The sequence below is a fragment of the Amblyomma maculatum genome, chromosome 8 (assembly GCF_055883805.1).
Source record: "Amblyomma maculatum isolate TAMU_Amacu chromosome 8, ASM5588380v1, whole genome shotgun sequence".
NCBI lineage: Eukaryota > Metazoa > Arthropoda > Arachnida > Ixodida > Ixodidae > Amblyomma > Amblyomma maculatum.
Window position 1 is genome coordinate 89,154,091 of NC_139351.1, and position 18,321 is coordinate 89,172,411.

General features: G+C 46.3%; 1 protein-coding gene across 10 annotated transcripts in view; it reads left to right on the plus strand.

Moving 5' to 3' along the window:
* The window catches only part of LOC146181752 (uncharacterized), a 43,692-nt gene extending 26,705 nt beyond the window's left edge, over positions 1-16,987 (plus strand). For 6 of the 10 annotated variants that reach the window (XM_084576745.1, XM_084576751.1, XM_084576748.1 and 3 more), the window contains 8 exons: positions 25-852; positions 1,736-1,999; positions 4,288-4,407; positions 4,857-4,939; positions 8,204-8,352; positions 8,475-8,569; positions 9,682-9,784; positions 12,145-16,987. In XM_084576745.1, coding sequence (XP_084432871.1) covers positions 25-852; positions 1,736-1,999; positions 4,288-4,407; positions 4,857-4,939; positions 8,204-8,352; positions 8,475-8,569; positions 9,682-9,784; positions 12,145-12,977 — 2,475 coding nt within the window. In that variant the 3' untranslated portion in view covers positions 12,978-16,987. The remainder of the gene's footprint in view (positions 1-24; positions 853-1,735; positions 2,000-4,287; positions 4,408-4,856; positions 4,940-8,203; positions 8,353-8,474; positions 8,570-9,681; positions 9,785-12,144) is intronic. The other 4 variants (XM_084576746.1, XM_084576754.1, XM_084576753.1 and 1 more) reach the window with 2 other exon arrangements.
* The last annotated feature ends 1,334 nt before the right edge of the window (positions 16,988-18,321 follow it).

Here is an 18,321-nt window from a genome sequence, read left to right on the forward strand (position 1 = left end):
TCTCTGCTGGCTTGCCAACTGCAGCAGCAAGGACCGCTGCGAATCGTAGCCACTGCATCAACCACAACGACCGCTGCTTGTGCTTCTTCCACCTGTTCCTCTGCTCCTTGCTCTTCTACACCGGCATTGAGTGTACCACTGGTGTCAGCTGCCCCGCCCCTGCCATCGAGTGTGCCACCAGCGCCAAGTGTACCGCTGTCGTCGAGCATGCCGCCAGTATCAAGCGTACCATTGGTGTCAAGCTTGCTGCCAGTATCCACTGCACCTTTGGCGCCAAGTGTACCTCTGGTGTCAAGCATGGTACCGGTGACAACTGCCCCCTTGGCAGCTAGTGTGCCACCAGTGTCAACCTCGCCTCTGGTCTCGAACTTGCCAATAGTGTCATGCGCACCGTCGATGCCAACCATGTCAACTGCATCATTGGTGTCGGCAGGGCCATTGGTGACATGTTCATCGCAGATTTCTAATACGTTATCAGCGCCTGCTGCACCTATGTTAACAAAATCAAACGCACCACTGCCGGCAGCATCAAGTATGAAACAGGTGCCGAGCATACCGCTGACGTCAACTGCATCACTGGTATCAACTGCGCCACTGACATCGGCCACGCCGACAGTGTCATATGCTCCCCTAGTGTCTACCTCACTGGTGGCGTCGGCAGTATCGACTGCATCGCTGGCGTCTACGGCACCAACGCTTTCGTACGCTTCCGTAGTATCAACTGCTCCAGTGGTGTCAACTGCGCCCATTATGGTGGCAAGCACGGCCGACATGACTGTACCATCACTGGCTTCACATCCAGTAGTCACTGTGGCTTCTCATCCTGTGGTCACTGTGGCGTCCCACGTGCGTGTAAGTTTCCAAGTGCTGCATGCATGAGAAGTAGTGGCAACTGTGCTTGCAATTCTTGTGGCACCTCTTGCTTGGAAAGCACCTTGTTCGCTGCTGTGACTAACTCATAACCAAGCTTAGCTTCAATCAACTTGAGTGGGAGAATCTCAGCTTGTGCTATTTGGGACACTTCGGTGCCATATTGATGCCCAGTACTGTACACTCATGTGCTTCCAGGCCATAGTTTCCTAGTCTGCCAGTGTATTGTCAGGCATTAAGTTATCTTTCGATTGTTTTTTAATTTTTACCCCCAAGGAAGGGTTACAACTAAGTGGTCTCTGTTGTGTACCGATTATGTGATTTGATTTTACTGGCACACGGACATCTTGACCAAGGCCTACCATAGCTGTTGTGTTTTGTGTTGTTGAGTTGGGAGTTTAATGCCGATGTTTTCAAGCGTTTTACTGCAAAAGTAGAGCACCAAGGGAGGGGAAAGCTTGTATTTATCGGAAAACTATACAATATATACCCATCGGTAGTGGCAATCAGAATCTTGTCCTTAGCATATATGAGGCTAACACCAAACTGCTCGGCTGTCAGCTGTAGCGAAGCAGTCAGTGCGCCATATGAATGAGCATTGTACTGAGTGCTTCACTGAGATGGTGAAAGAAATGAGCCAAGGAAGGACAGGCAAGTTGCATCAAGAAATTTTGCTTGCTGTGCTGGATTTCGTGAGCTCGAAAAGCGTAGTGCCGCGTTGTGAATCTATTGTCCCTTGAAGCTATTATTGTGTAGTCTTTCTTCAGCGCCATGCAGTTGTAAGCTGGCATGTTTTGGGGCTGTTGATGTGCTCAAGCCTCGGAAAGCCAGCGGTTCAGGATCCAAATGCCACTTCATCCCGCAGGTTCCTAACCAGGCTGTTAGCGGCCCGTTTGTCCAGCAACTGCACCATGCTGCTCACCAGCACCACCACCACCATCACCACCACCACCACTCCCAAGTGGTGCCAGTGGCCAGTGGCATGTCACCAGTCAACCAGCGCTCACCGCCACAGCCCCGGGCGCAGCCTGTGGTGGTGCGGTTGCAGCACCCGAGTAACCACATTATTGCCACACCCAGCACGACCAAGCAGATTCTGGTGCAGGTGCCATCCGTCGTTAACAAGCCGGTGCGTAACATTGCTTTGTACCAGAGCGCCCTATACCTGCCATTGCATCTTTTTTTCTTGTGTGTGTGTGTGTGTGTGTGTGTGTGTGTGTGTGTGTGTGTGTGTGTGTGTGTGTGTGTGTGTGTGTGTGTGTGTGTGTGTGTGAGTGTGAGTGAGTGAGTGATTGTTTTCTTGAATGAATGCATTCACGTCAGTTCCCGCTGGCACACTAAAGTAACTGCTCCGCCTTCATGTGTTTCATCTGGGGCTGATTATTTATACAGTGAAACCTCGTTATAACGAATAGTTAAAAAAACGGAAAATAGTTCGCTCTATCCACGATTCGTAATATAAAATTTTGTAGAATATACACGCAAGAGCAGCGAAATTCAATCAGAGAAGGCGCAGCAACTCGGAGGGTGCCTACTTGGGTCACGTCCATTTATTTACGCGCAAAGAACTGCGTTATCGCGGCCTGCATTTTTGTGTTGATCGCGTTCCGTATCACGCCCTGTTCCACAGTTTGCAAACACTCAACAAGGGCAAACCCACTGCTCTCAATAGCACTGCAGTGGCGGCGCAGTAAATCCAATGCAGCAAGCGCTTCTTGTGAAGTCAATGTTCTCATCGTCTGCAGGGTCAGCCTGAGCTTCGTCTGCGGGAGGTTCAGAAACTTCCACAGCGATTTCAGCGTCTGTCAGTACAGCCGTGGTCGCCGCCTACAAACTCCTCTACAGTCATTGTTGCGGGCATGTCACTAACAAAACGCGAAAAATCATTCCAGGCTCATCAAACTCGCGGAGCTCTGCTTCTGCTTCGTTGGGATCGTCCATATCGTCACTTGATGCACGGGCCTCTGCTGGAACAAAACCTGCGTGCCGAAAGTAGTTAGCAATCTTTTCGCCTTTCACGCTGTCCGATGCCGCTTCAATGCTCTCAGCAAGTCGAGCTTCACGAAAAGAGTGTCAATCAATCTCCTCTTGTAAACTGCCTTGAAGGCCCTGATTTTATCTTGAGCTTGGTCTTTAACATCAGTGCTGCTCTTTTTTTCACGTTCACTGCCATCACAGCACTACGCACACCCGCGCACCACACTCGACACGACGACTGACGGCAGCCTCCGCCGAACACTACGACGGCCGCGCCGCGACGCCGCTGCTAACACTAAAAACGCGAGACGCAAAAACCAAAAAGGCAAAAGCAACCTTCGATCGCGCTGCTGCCGCCGCTGCTGAAGCAGTGCTGTCAGCGATTGTGAGATGCGAACGATTTCTTATGGCCTCCGAGATCACCTCCGCGCGCACAAACAGGTGCGCGGGGGTAATCTCGGAGGCCATAGATTTCTTTGGCTGTCAACTCCCAATGCCGTCGTGGCATCTGTGGCTGCGAGGTAGTCCTGAGCGTTTGCTGCACCGCACAACACACATGTAGTGCAACGAAGCCTGCCTCCTGCTATTAAAGTGAGGTAGTGCTTGGCGTCGCGAAGTTCGTAATATCCGTTTTATGCCGAACCGCGTTCGCTATGGGAAGTTAAAAATACATGCGTTTGACAAAATAATTTCGGAAGAGTTCGATATATTCAATAATTCGTAATATGCGTGTTCATTATATCGAGGTTTGACTGTACTATACTTATCCTTTTTTTGGCACCTCGCCGCTGTGGCGCAGTGGTTAAGATGCCCGACTACTGTGCTGGAGTACCCGGGTTTGAACCCAACCGCCAGCAGCTGCGTTTTGATGGACGTGAAACTGAGAGGCGTCCGTGTGTTGTGCGATGTAAGCGCACGTTAAAAATCCCCAGGTGGTCGAAATTACTCCGTAGCCCTCCACTACAGCGTCTCTCATAGCCTGAGTCGCTTCGGGTCATTACAGCCCACAAACCAAACCAAGCTATTTATTTTGGCCTCATGGCCATGATGATGCATTGGAGCAGTCTCGGTGACGTGCAAAGAAAAAGAATGTTAAAGCATTATAAAAACACCTTGCTAAGGTTATCCATTCATGGAACTTTGCACAAAATGGATCTGCCTTTCTCCTTGGATGAATCACTGTCTACCAACAAGACCTCTCTAATGCCTTAGCTAACAGTGTGTGTGTATCATAGGCATATGCTTTTGTTTAAAATGTCTTCAACGAAATGATAGGCACCTTAATGGATCATTCGGCTCTTTGTTTGGCTGCATGATAGTTATAAAATGGAACGGCCATTTTTGAGGATTTCATTCATAGCGTGAGCTAATTGCCTTGAGCATTAGAGTGGACGAGTTGAAAGTGTTGACATCTGTGGATTTCATTATTTTTTTTTCCAGCCTTCGAGCAAAAACTCTGGTGGTAGCAGCAGTAGCAGTTCGGCGAAATCCAGCGTTCCTGTCCTACCGAGCAAAGTGGAGCCTATCGCTCCCAAGCCCCTTCCTCCGCCGCCTGAACAAGTGAGCATTTAGCCTTTTACCAACTGTTGTTTTCTTTTTTTCATTGCAGTAAAGGAACTGATGTTTTATTCCTTTTAAGGAACTAGTATGGTTGAGTGTGTGGTGCTTATTTGGTATAGTGTGATTTTTTCATTATGCACTTACAAGCTTTTACGCATTGGGAACTGCGTAGTTGGATTATTTAAGTGCGTCCTAGCTGTTTGAAACATGACCGGCAGGTTGTTTTGTTATCTTAAATTCATAAAGTACAGCGTAAGAACTTGTTGTTTTGGCTTTTGGTTTGGCTTGCCTTGGTGTTTGTGTGTCCACTGATTTGAGCGACATTATTTAGTCATCTGCTAATACTTACAGTGACTTGTAGTAGGGCCTTTTGCTCTGTCATATTTTTGTGGCATGTTATAAAATTCCTCACACTGTCTTAACGAGTGTTTTCATTCTTTCCTTCGCAGCCTCCAGCACCACCTGCTCCTCCCCCTCCAAAGCCAGTTGTTGTTAAGCCTAAAGTTCCTGACCGTGTCCAGAAGATGCACATGTAAGTCCAGAATGGCAATACCGTTTTGAAAGTTGGCTGCACCTGTTGCAGTATGTGCTCTGTGCATGCAGGTCCACCAACCACACATCACTTCTCGTGTATGCAGTTTCGGCTCAGCCACGTTTACTTGATGGTTTTGTTAACCGGGTGGCACTAAGACACATTTTTGAGCATGTTTCCTAAAAATATGAACTGGTAGCCAAACTCTAGGTGCTTTAAGAAGTGAAACTGGCTACATAGTTTCCACAGTGCCCTTCTTTCACCTCTGACCACCCTTTTACACCTCTCTTCATGCCTACAGAGAGGTATTTGTACCTAATTTACACCCCTTTTGGAAATGTCAGGGGAGTTTTTTTTTTCACCCCTTTTAAGGGTGGCAAAAAAAATGTGCTTCTTTTATGCCTTTTATGGAGCTGTCGAGGTGCAAGATTCTCTTTCATGCCATTTTGTAACTTGAGATGCAAGTGCCTGAAGGTTTTGCACACCTTTTCAGGCTTAAGAGGATTCGAGCACATATTTTACACTTATTTACATGTTCCTGGGTAAATTTAAGTGTTTTGCTGTTCTCATTGCAACCATTTAGTGAGCTCTGCACCTTCTGGCGTCTCATCTGTTTCGGTCAGCTGCTGCAGTGCACCCAACACTACCTACTGTCTGCACTCACTCTTCTGATCTCATTGCATGAGCACAGAAGTTGCCATCGGTGACCCTGGGGCCCATTCACTCGCTGTCGCCGTCAGTAGGAAACACTTGCAAAAACAATTTCCGTTTGCATTTTTGAAAATCTGCGCTGTGTGTGTGCCTTCCTTCATATCAATTTCCTCTTTTTGAGAGTGGATAGCCAAGCTTTAATGCGCACTTTTGTCAGAGATCCAAATTTTTTAACCATCTTTTGCAATCCTTTAGCAGTATACTCAGCAGTAACTAGCACAGCTTGTTACAGCCGCATGCTATATTCCATTTCCCGATTTTTCTATACAGTTGGAACGGTCGAAAGGTGAAGAGAAATGGAGCACAAATAGCGTAGGTTATCATCACGGCAAATAAGTAGGTCCAGTTTCTGTGCTTTGCAAAATTTGCTTCATTTGGCGATTCCATGCTATATTGTTTTATGTTGTTTTGTTGCAGAAAAACCAGAAGTTTAAATTTTCATTTTTCTCTTTCTCAGTGAGAAGAAGGTTCCAGGGCTGTTATTTTATGCTCACATTATTGGAAGGTTAGCTGACTTGTTGGTTTAATAAAGCTTTTAAAACGAAAAACAAGCAGCTGCTGCCTCAGATATTGCTGGGTTGAGGCCCAACTGCTGCTCTGGAGTCGGTGCCTTAAGGGGGGACACGGGTCTTTCGGACCAAAAAATCGCGAAAAAATCACTTTTTAGAAAATGTGATTTGCGAAATCAGTAGCTCTTCTACCTATCTGCTAAGCTTTTCATCTCTAGGGTCGGTATTTTAGTCACAATGCCAATTTATATAATCGATGTCGCCCAAATTTGGGCCGAAAACGACCCCCAAAACAACCATTTTCCGCGAGGCGTAGCTTCCATTTTGTGCGCGGCACCATAGCCATCTTGGTCTCATTCGAAAGAGCCGCCTCTGCTGTCTACCATTGGTCGCATAAAAAATAGCAAAAAAGAAAACGTGGCATTTGCAATCCTATTGGCTTTCGGTGTGCATGTGATGATAAGGCGTCACCGCATTGGTGGAGCTGGCTGACGGCGCCTGCTCGGCGCGTCCGAGCCGCGGAAAGACGGCGGAGACTTGACGCCGGCCGCGCTTGGTTCCGAACCGCGAGTTGCGTTCACGGCAAGAATTCGTGAAAAAAGTGAAAAAAATAGTTGATTAATCATCTCAAGTGATGCCCTGCCCCGGCTGTGCGCGCTCAGGCCGACGAAAGTCGTGCGCCGAACGATCGTGTGTACGAGCCTGAAGTAGGCCTAGCGCGTTCCCCAGCACGGGAGACTGCTACTGCCAGCGGTCGCACCCGCCACGACGGTGATATCGCAGGCCGCAGGTGAGCAGAAAGATAAGCTCAAAACAGAAAAAAAACTTGAACTCGCGCCAACTCCAGCAACGAAGCGTTAGACGGATTGTTTTTGTGACAATGACGGCAGTGCGGCGGACAGTCCGCTTCGTGAGGCGGAGTTCACGATCGTCAGATAACAGTTTGCCGAGATTGGCGAAGCGTAAAACATACAGCGGCGATATTGGCATTTAAAAATGTGGACGGGGATAAGAAATCGCCGTCAAACTTATTCTCCAATGCGTAAACTTCGGGATACGTCGTCTTCGTAGAGCTCGCTGCGCGTTTGCGCCGATCGAACCTCGTTCATAGTCCTTAGTGAATGCACTTGCTTCCAGTGCAATGCAGAGCACTGGGAAGCAGCCAGCTGCTCTAAATTACATTTTCTTTCCGCAATAAACGTTCTTCACCGTGGTCTTGATGCGAGGACGTAGCAAAACGACGTACGTTAAAAAAAAAAAAAAAAAAAGTCCCTGTTTGCATGTGACTCGCGCAGTCGAAAAAGTGACAACTGAATGTGCTGCAACTGCAAATTAAAATGAAAGAGGCGACACTTGGACGTTGGAAAGCAAAGTGACTACATTCCTGGAGGTTTCTAGCCATTTTAAAATGTAAATGTGTGCATTGCACCAGTGAATGTCTGTTAAATAATCCCCTGTTTCTTTTTTGCTCTCTTCTCAAAACATGCATTGTCGACCACTTGCAGTTTTGCGGCCTTAATATCTCGGCACCTATTCCAGATAGAGTAATAATTTCTTTTTCAGCATGAAGCCAAATATGTGGAGCACACAATGTTGCAAGTAGATTTTTTAATTTCTTGTTCAGAATTTTTTAAAATGGCTTTGTTTTGTGATCATTATATGCTATATTTTGAACTTTGAACTTTGTTATGCAATAAAACAAGAAATAATTGCTCAAAAAACTGCTTGCAACATTGTGTTCCTCATTCTTTCTAGTGTCCAGCAATGTGTTCATCTAAAGTTTTTCTTCAATGGTCATTTTGTAATTGTTCTTGTAAGAATTAGACTAATTGGTGCAATTATTTCATGAAATAATTGGATCACAAAAGAAATAATTGCAGTTTTGGAATCTGCACAAAAAACTACACAAACCCACCAAGTTACATCAATTTTGATTGGTAAATAAGGAAAATAGTTTTAAGACCAGTGTCCCCCCTTAAGGCAGGAACCATTGTCGCAGCAGCACTGTGGAGACACTTCACCTGTTTTGTCGTCTCTGTGGCAGGTTTCATCAACGACTCTTGGAAGACCAGAATGGTGCTATGGCTCCAGACACCAAGACTCCATTCGCTTCACGGCACGATGCTTGCCAGAGGTTGTTACGGTACCACGTCTACAACTCAAGACTGCCGAGGGAAGATGACCTACAGAAGAGTGAGTCCTTGTTTACAGTGAAGCTCTGTGCCATTGGGATAAGCTGGTCCAATTAGGGTGGATCCATTTGGGGTGGATTAGCCCAAACCGGTGTGTCTGACTGGGTGCTTCCCCCTTTGCAGCTGATGAACTGTTTGCCGAGGTCTCGGAGCGCCTTCTGGAGGAGAGGCAGAAGCTCTATCGAAAATTCCACTACCTCATGCTGCTGGAAGGAATGGTGGGTCAAACTTTTTGTGTTGAGAGCTTTTCACCTGAATGTGCTTCTTAACTTGTCAATGCCCTCTCGAGTATGAAAAGATCCTGATTTCTTGGGGGATAATGTTAGGCTCTCTACACACCGTACGAAGCGAGAGTGGAGCAGTATATTTTTGTGGGAAATGACAGTCGTAAAGGTAAAGAGCGGGAACCAATGGAAAGGTGTGAAGATACGACTGCACCTTTGCTGCAACATAGTCCGGTCTGCCCCACATCACAAGTGAGCAGCGTCTGTGCCGAGGTGGATGTTGTTGCTGTCCTGCATTCAACGCAATCTCGTGCCCTGGCTCGGGCGCTCTTGTCTTAGGCCGAACAACACCTCCCGTATCGAAGTAGTTTTGTTAAGTGTCTCCTCTTGGCACAGTGATCATTTGCCATTTACACACTTCACCATGTAGTAGGTCGAGCAAAACTTCCCTCTCTGTGAGCAAGTTGCAGTCTGAGCATTTATTGACACGACAACCTTGACCCATTTCTATTATGCTCGTGTCAGTGCTGTTGCAGGCCACTTAATGTGTCTGCACCTTTCTGTCATCAGCAAGTTAGGCCAGCAGTTTACATTAGTGGGCCATAGTTATTGCTATTTTAATTCGCTTTGGAAAATTCGGTTTTGTCAGTTGCTAGTATTGTCTTATTTGATTCTTCTGTTTGCCATGGCAGTATACTAGGAAAACTAGAAACAAAATTTGAATTCATTTTTAAGATAGAATGCTTGTGGGTGGTGTTTTTAAGTACCCTTTAGTTAAAGATGCAGTCTCACTCAAAATAAATTGAAGCAGTTGTTTTCTCTAGAGCATTTCAGCGCTTTTCTACTTGGTCTGTTGGCTGCACACCCTCTCTGCAGACTGTGTCGTTCTTGACGACAGTGAACAAACAAAATTGATGCCATTTTTGTAAATCCTAATTGCCGCTGAGGTTTTGCCATCATTTTTTCCATGAAGTGACGCACGTAGAAAGCAGCATTTGACACTAACTGGTATAAAGCGATTACAAGGGGGCAAGCATTATGCGCTTCTACTGCAGTGGAGCCATCGAGTGTCATAATTTTCGTCCTTTGACCTCCTTGTCTTGCAGAGAGAATGCTCAACTGCCGAGAAGATTATGTTGGACAAACTTTTCCTTGAGCAAGAAAGCGATGCCTTGGCCGATGAGAAGCGAGCAGCTGAGGAAGGCCAGTGTAAGTGTGTCTCTTTTTTAATTTTTTTCCTCCAACTATACTACCCTATTGTGCTGGCACCTTAACTGCCAAAGGCCGCTTTTTGTAGCTTCTTTAAGGGGTGTGTGACTATAGTAATGGAATTCGGAAATATAACTGGGCATGAATATTGTAAAAACGCGCCGACGCCAAACATCCAACTAGAACAGAGTTGGTAAAAATTCTAGAGGGCACTTTGGACCACTAAAATGCGATGAGGCGAAAGCCATTATAGTGCGGTGTAGCGTAGCCCTCCACTATGGCACCTCTATCTCCCTCTCTTCTTTCACTCACACCTTCCTCCCTTCCTTTACGGCGTGGTACATATGTCCGCGGAGAATTGTGACAGATATCTCCCTCTCTTCTTTCACTCACACCTTCCTCCCTTCCTTTACGGTGTGGTACATATGTCCGCGGAGAATTGTGACAGATACTGCATCTTTTCTATCCTGTAAATCGATTTCAAACGCCACTGATGCCTGCTGTACTAACACCTCCTGTACATCTGGGTCCGCTTCTGTTTGCTGTGGCGTTCGAGGAAGCGGCAAAGGAAAGCGCCGCACGGACGCCTGGACTGGACGGCGGCATGGTCAGCTTAATATATGCATGAATCGCCTGGTGACAACGGTACATCACGTGCCCCTTGTCTAACACAACCAGCATTTCATTGTACCCATCAAAGTTCACCGGCGTTCTATGATTTATTTACAGGAAAAGAAAAGAGCAGTATCTGTCACTCGTGGAATTCCACTATCATCCTCGCGGTAGACAAGGGGAATTATGAAGAGCATTTCACGATCCGGGGCGTGGCGCTGTTGGTAATGCGCTGGGCTGGGGATCCAAGGGATGGAGGTTCCATTCCCGGTGGAAACAAGGTTTATTAACCCTTTGACTGTCGAATATTTTGAAAAAATTTATCCCCAGCATCAAAAGTTTATTAAAGGCTATGCGTTTAGTGCAGTACTCGTACGGCAAAAACAATTAAAGGGTTAATTTATAAATATAAACTCTCGCTCTCGAAAGCGCAACACCGCTGCTGACAACCTTCCGTCAACAACGATGAGGTATTAAAAGCTTTTGGTTTAAAAACCCGAAGGTAGAGAGGTCAGCGTGCTCATCGGGTGGTGGGAATGCGATGCGGTTAACAGTACCATGTCTGGTGATGGCTTGTAAGCACGGATTCATTTTGTAGTGCGTCCAGTGGTCCTCGTTACCTGCAGAGCTCTTTGGTGGTCATGCCATTCAGAAGACTCCACTTCATGAAGTGACAAGTTTCAGAGGTCATTTTGTTTATGGATCGTGACATCACCTAGATGTGGCCAATATAAAAGCTACTGCCTATTGTCATCATTATCTTGTATAAGTTTTCGATACTGAATCTATTTCACTGATTGATAGGCAGTTGTGTATCTGTGAACTGTGACATTGGGAGCAATTTGCTTGATCGTGTGGGCAGCACCATAATTTGTAAATGCCCAAATATTGGTCTATTCACACTGCCTTAGTTTACCACTGACAAACTTCGCTAGGTGTCACTGGTCATCTCTTGAGCTGTGCACAGGGTTGGGCCAGCCCGACAGTCCTTGCCCGTCCCGTGGTCTGTGTTCTTTCCACTGAGCGCAATAAAAACAAAACCAGCACAGTCTCCACACACATGCTTCTGAATTTTCCCTAACGGTCACCTTTTCCTCCACATGCTCTTGCTATGAATGGATTTTCAGCCAGCCGCTAAAGACCAAAGAGAAGGGCCACTTGAGGGCTGTTGAGTTTTCACTTTTGCTTCTATTACTTCGGTAAAACTGGTGCAGATGTTTAGGCATCTGTTTACATCATTACCTCTCGCGCCTCAATTGTGGCTTGCCCCCATTCTCAATGTAACTGCAGTAGAAGCAAAACATTGTATCTAGGTGAACCATCCATGGTGCATAGAGTTGCTTCTTGTGTCTTAATTCAGAGAATGCAGTGGCAGTGCCTTCCTGTCGCTGCAGAAGGCACTAGTTATGCGGCATTGCGCATAGTCAAAGCATCCATGGTGCTTGAGTCTCCCCTTATACCTCGGTCTTGACAAAGTACGTTGAAACAAAGATCGCGGACGACCGCGACCTTGCACCCCAGTCAGGCTGAGTCCAGGCCAGGCTTTAAGTGTTAGCACTCGGCTGAGCCGGACTCACGCTCTCTCAGTGTCAGGTTGGGCCTCCTACATGTAACGTAGGGCCTAGACTAGGCCCTGCGTTACCTGTCTTGTGTTACCTCTGGTCATGTGCTTGTGCCGGAATGTATAGAGTTTCTCCTCATCTAGGGATTCTCTTTCCATGCTAATGTTCGCTTTTGTTCTTATCCAGATGTGGCCGTTGAGGCGCCACTTCCGCAGGTGCCCGAAAGTGCATGGACGTTCGAGTCGAGTCCATTGTTACCGCCGCCCCGGCCAGTGAAAAAGGAACCGCTGGATTCCTGGCTTGACGACGATGACGATAGGTGCGAATTGGAGCCAGCTGCGAAACGGCGCTCAATCAAGGAAGAGCTTCACGAAACCGACGTCATGCCAGCAGTAGCGGAGGAGGAACCGCCCCCTCCGCTGCCTCCACCACTGCCACTGCCTCCACAGGTGTCTGTGACGCCACCGCCGCCACCAGAGCATGATGACCTCGTGCTGAGCATCCACAAGGAGCTTGACATGTCTCCTCCATCAGAGGGCATAGGTGAGGAGGACGATGAGTTTGCCCACGAGCTGGCGGACTTTGAGCCACCAGTGGCTCGGTTCCCGACGCCGGCCGAGTTCAAGCGGCCACACCAACAGCCCCCGGTGGTAGTGGCGGTGCCAGACTGGACTTGTAAAAGTGCCGAGCCCCGAGCGCCTGAGCTGGACCTGTCGGGCATCGAGGGCCTGGACGATGACAGTGGCAGTGGGGTTGTGGTGGACCCTTTGGGTCGGACGCACTACTTTGGTGACGATGATGAGGACGAAGACAAGGACTCGGTGGAGTTGCACGACCAGGTCCAGAGTGCCATCAACAGCATCTTGGACTTTCGGCGGGGCGCTGCTGACGACGGCCTATGCGTGGACTCTAAAGGAGCCGCGCGGGGCGGGCCAGAACCCATGGACTACGATGACGCTACGGGAGACGCACAGCCGGACTCAGTTTTAGACGAAGCTGTCAGGAGCATCTTGTTGTGACCTCAGCGGTGTCTGTTTTGGCTGCTCCTCGTTCCGTGAGGTGTTATCTCGCCAGTGACTTTTTTTTTCTTCTTTTTGGGCACGCCCGTGTGCGTGTGGATGCGTGCACGTGGTTTGCATTTGAAGTGAGAGCATGACCGTGATATTCCCTCCCCCTCCCTGCCCCTTTCCCTCCACGTTATCTGCATGTACTTTATTTCATTTTGCCCCCTCCAGGCCCCGCTGTCTTAGGTGTTTTTTTTTTTATTTTTTTTTATGACCGAGTGTTGCCTGTCGTTGGTAGTGAGCCCTCCCCTTCGCTACGTCTCACGCATTTGACCTCCCTGATACAGGTTTGTGTTTTTCGTAGCTTTCTTGCCATGATGTACGAAGCTTGTTTGGTCAAAAGACACTCAAATGATGGGCCACGCACACTGTGGCAGAAGACTGATGGGGTATGGGCTCTAACCAATACTGTGCCCGTTTGCAACAAAATCAATGTGAATCATTCGTCTCTGTGCACGGGTCTCCTGAGCGTTTCGGTCGGTCGGTCTTAATTTGCATGTGCACTCGGGATTTTTGTCCAATTCGTAAGACCTCGTTTTATTTTCCTCTTTTTCAGCTTCCGCTTTACGGAACTTAAAGGGGTCTTTTTATATGCATGTGCTTAGTCGATGCTCTTTCCCGTCTTGTGGAACCATTGTGTGTTTTTCACACTAAGCAAATATGCAAACTTTGGCTAGTCTTTGGCCAGACATGCAAATTGGGGGCCTCTTTTTTTTATTATTATTGTTCTTTCTTTGTGCAGCCTCCAATCTTCTACTTAAAGGGGGAGAGAGCCTCTGTTGTGGAGAACCAGGCCCAGAGGAGACGCACGAGTTTTTTTCAGTGCCTCAACTATAGAGAGAAGTGTCATGTCCCTCTCCCGTTTCGTTTGCCGCCAGCATTGTAAGAAAAAAAAAAAAAGATATAGCAGGCCAGCGAAACAACACATTTTTCCCTTGTATAGGTGTAAATACAACTGTCGCGCATATTTATACACAAGCACACATCTGCGACAAATGAACTGGAATTTAGGATTTCACAGCTGCTCAAACAAAGTGATGATGGAAAATACATTTGCTGTAAAGAAAGAATAGTGTTCTGTAAACTGACGATGCGCTTGCTGAAGACATGCCTCCTAGCTAATAATTAGACTCGGTGTGGTGGTGTAGAACTGTGGGGCCAGTGTGACTCGATGTCCACGTTGAAGTGAGAAGAAACAGTCTTGAAAACGGGTTGTGTAATATAAAAATGAGATAACCGGCAGCCTTGAATATAATGCAGTGGACCCCAAGAACACAGAAAAGTAGCCAGGGCAGAAAGCCAGATGGGCCCAGAGGATAGGGCTACATGGAGTTCGGTAGATGACCTCACTGGTGAATGTATTTGAACTGATGCTGATTGCGGTTTTAGAATATGTTTATACGGCACTTGATGGCCCTGCAGAATGCGGTTTATCATCAGTTTAATATACAACCAGATATAGCTATGCATTGCAGAGGAATTTAATTCGGCTTTGATACACTTGCAACACAATTGCCAATTTTGCTCTTTTTTTTTTCTTGTTTCCGAGAATGCTTAAAAATGGTCTGTTCCTCTTCGGTCCTGTCACTTCTGCAGCACAAATTGCGGTTCTAGTACCTTCACCAATAAGATTCGAGAAAAGATGTTGCGTGGTTACGCCCCAAATGTTGATGCCATTGTGTTGCTTCAAAGATTACGCTAATGGGATTCAGCATAATGTTGGTATTCCAACGAGCTACCTGCAACTTGCTGTGCCATGAATTGTTTTCCCCCTTTCCCATTTCATGCCCACAATGGTGTATTTATTTCATTCGAGACACTGTAATTTCATATAAACAGCCCTCCACTTTTGTCAGACGGGACTATTCTGCATTGTCCTTGCAGCAGTTGTGTCATTTATTAAATAACATTGCTCCAGGTTCACATATCTTACTAATGTACCGGCTTATAGGCTTATGCTTACTTCAGTGGAATTTGACAAAAAGCGATGTCATTTTCTACAAAATAACATTTGAATTTATACTGATAAACCGTACTGAGCTTGTAAACAGTCTTATTTTGAGGAGGCAGAAATTCATCTTGGGGGACATTGCTATCATCATCACCAGTGACTGATATATGCTATCCATGGCATTGGTACAGAAGAATATAATTGCATCCACAGTATACGGAGATGGCCACAGAAATCGGGTTACAATTCACATTCACAAGAAATTATTAAAAGCTCTTTTTTTTTTTTTTTTTTTTTTCACTTTTTGTGAACCAATGCCGCCGCCTTGCTTGGTATATTGCGGTGACCGATTACTGTGGTCACAAGTTACAATTAGGGGTGTGCGAATATATGGGCCATGGTACACGGCATGTGCATTACACTCCACTGAACAGTGAAAAAAATCAGTTTTTGGTATTTGGCTACACCAGTCAAGCAAGAGGCATCAAAATTTAATTTACAATTTTGCCTATTGGTGAGCTTTTTATTTAGGTAACAAAGCTTCATCAGCGGACTGCTTTCTATCGTGGAGAAATTCTGTGCAGTGGTTACTGCAGACGAGCTGTATCAAACTATGGAGCCGAACCTCGAGACATGAGACGAGTGGCAGCTATTCATATAACACAGCATCCAAAATCGGACGTCGGTGCAAGCTTTGCTTACCTTACCTAAACCCAACCACATCATCTAATCTTAAAGGTGTGTATAGTATTATGAACACCACTATATGAATGAACGATTTAGCAGCACTGAATTGTTCATCTCGCATCATAGATGAATATATGTCAGGGTGGGCCCCGTTTGATATAGTATACCTTAAGTTGAGAACATTCAAATTGTTCCGGGTAACTTTAAACTCTGTTTGGTTGGTTCAAATTATTGAATACAAGGATATTGAGTTTTGTGGGGTTTAACGTCCCAAAGCGACTCGGGCTTTGAGAGACGCCGTGGTGCAGGACTCCGGAAATTTCGACCACCTGGGGTTCGACCACGTGCACTGACATCGCACAGCACAGGGGCGCCTGGCTATTCGCCTTCATGGAAAAGCGGTCGCCGAGGCCAAGATTCGATCCCGCATTCTTGGGAACAGTAGTCGAGCGCCGTAACCACTGCGCCACCCCGGCGGGGTACAAGGATATTGAATTAGTCTTTCAAAATTTTTTAATATTCGCACATCCCTAGTTCTGACGGATGCCACTAGGACTCGGACAATTAAAACAGATTCCTCCATTTCGTGCAGGAGCATTATTTCTTTGCAAACGAATAGTGCACAACTGCTTCACCATGCAGAACTTATAAGACTTATAAAAGATGTCTTGCACTAATATCAGCGAAGCAGAATGGCACAGAATGCACAAAACTGAATGTGATGACAATATTGTGTCCGACAGTTCTCCACCACCATGACTGTAGCCGTTTTTGTTTTGTTGTTTGTTTTTTTACAAATCGCATGTTGCTGCCGAAACCGTTCTGGCCACTATTGTTTGTGATAGACAGTTCCCGTTGACCACTGTTTTTATGATGTTTTTGTTTCCCGCCTTTTTGCCCCATTTCCTAAGCATGCATTGCAGACCTTCGTGCTGTTCTAACAATGGCGAGAGCATGCACTTCTTAGGCTGTTGCGAGCACATGCTTGAGCACTGCACGCTCGGCACATTTGCTGTGCTCACAACAGCCTAGTGAGCAGCGTGACGACGCAGAAAAAGTGGTTTTTTTATTTTTTTCAGAGGTCTGCGCAACAATAAATGTTACGAGCAGGAAGGAATAAACAATATACGTGGTGCGGTACATCAGAAGCTCAGGGTCTCCGGCAGTCACGTGCACGTGCTCACAGGCATACAGCAAGCAACTGAAAAACACTGTGTACAGAGTTGATTTTTTTTCTAGAAAAGTGAAAAAAAAAAAAATGCTATGGCAGATTTAAAAAAAAAATGAAAAGTGTAAATATTTTATTAAAAGATCTTTCAAAAATTGATGCTGTGTGTAGCCCATGCTTTCTGCGCATCACAACAGCCAAGCTAGTCATTGCAGTCTGCATCTATTCAACACGTTAATTACAATTTACGTACTCCCCTCCTGTTAAGGCAAAAAATCTGATAAAATAAAGGATGCGAGATTATCTGGATGGTTTAGCACAGGATTCAGTGCCAAAAAAAAAAAATAAAAATTGTGACTGTTTTGTACGTGTCTCGGTTAGTACGAAATTTGTCCAGAAGATTACATAATTGCTTCTTTGTCCAGAACAGAAAAATGTTTCGACGACAAGGAAAGCTCCCAAAGACGTTCCTCACTCCATTGCATTAAGATTTGGGGATAGAGCACGCATTCCTTATAGTGCAGAAAGGGCATGTGCCAAATTTTCAACACAGATGTGGAACGCGTTATCACAGGACAGAGACTAGTGGATATTGGCACCGTGTGCTCAGTAACTTTGCCGGATAAGATGATGGTTGCTCTACCTGGTCAAGCTGGCAACAGCTACATTGAGAAGGAAGGTAGGAGGGGGACACATACTTATCTGGGCACCTACACTGGGCTTGGAGCAGAAGTGAAAGAAAAAAAAATTGGGAAGAAAACCATGTAATGGTGGCAGGAAAGAAAACAAAATCCTATTTCGAAGACTGGTAAAACAGGTAAAGCCAGTTTATGCTCCATATCCTCTTGCTGAAAGGCATTTTTATTGTTTTCATATGACACATTTGCACACACTTAGCATGCTCCCATCTCGGGGAGCTATTCCATTAAAAAAAAAAGAAAAAGAAAAAAACCTTCAGATTCGTCTTACAAGGGAGTCTACTGCGTACCATCTGTGACGTAAGCACGATGCGGTGGCGCTTCTATCTCCAGTGTGGGCCGACTGGGGGTGAAAAGTAGGCTTAGTGCCCACAGGAATACATGGAAGCGAAATATTCCAAAGCAGTTTTCCATTTTCACGGGTCATCCGTGATGTCGTTATTCGGTACAGAGCAACCATGAACGCCCTGGAACAGATCATGGAAGTATGAAATCTCATTACCGAGGCGAAGTATTTTTAAAACACCGCGAAACGTATGAGGGTGCGAGTTGAGAGGGTGATCCCATAGAAACACATGTAAACCCTGCAACATTTTGCTCGGTTCAGCAGTGTTGAACCCTTCTCATTTTTTTGGTGAACGTCTTGTACGACGCCTTGACGTCATGTTGCATGACACACTACATTCTCTTGCAAGTAATGAAAGTCTGACGACTTGCGGACAGTTGCAGACGAACATGCACCACTCGTTAGCAGACGCTCCGGAGCTGGAGACTGCCGCGGTGGGTATCGCCAGA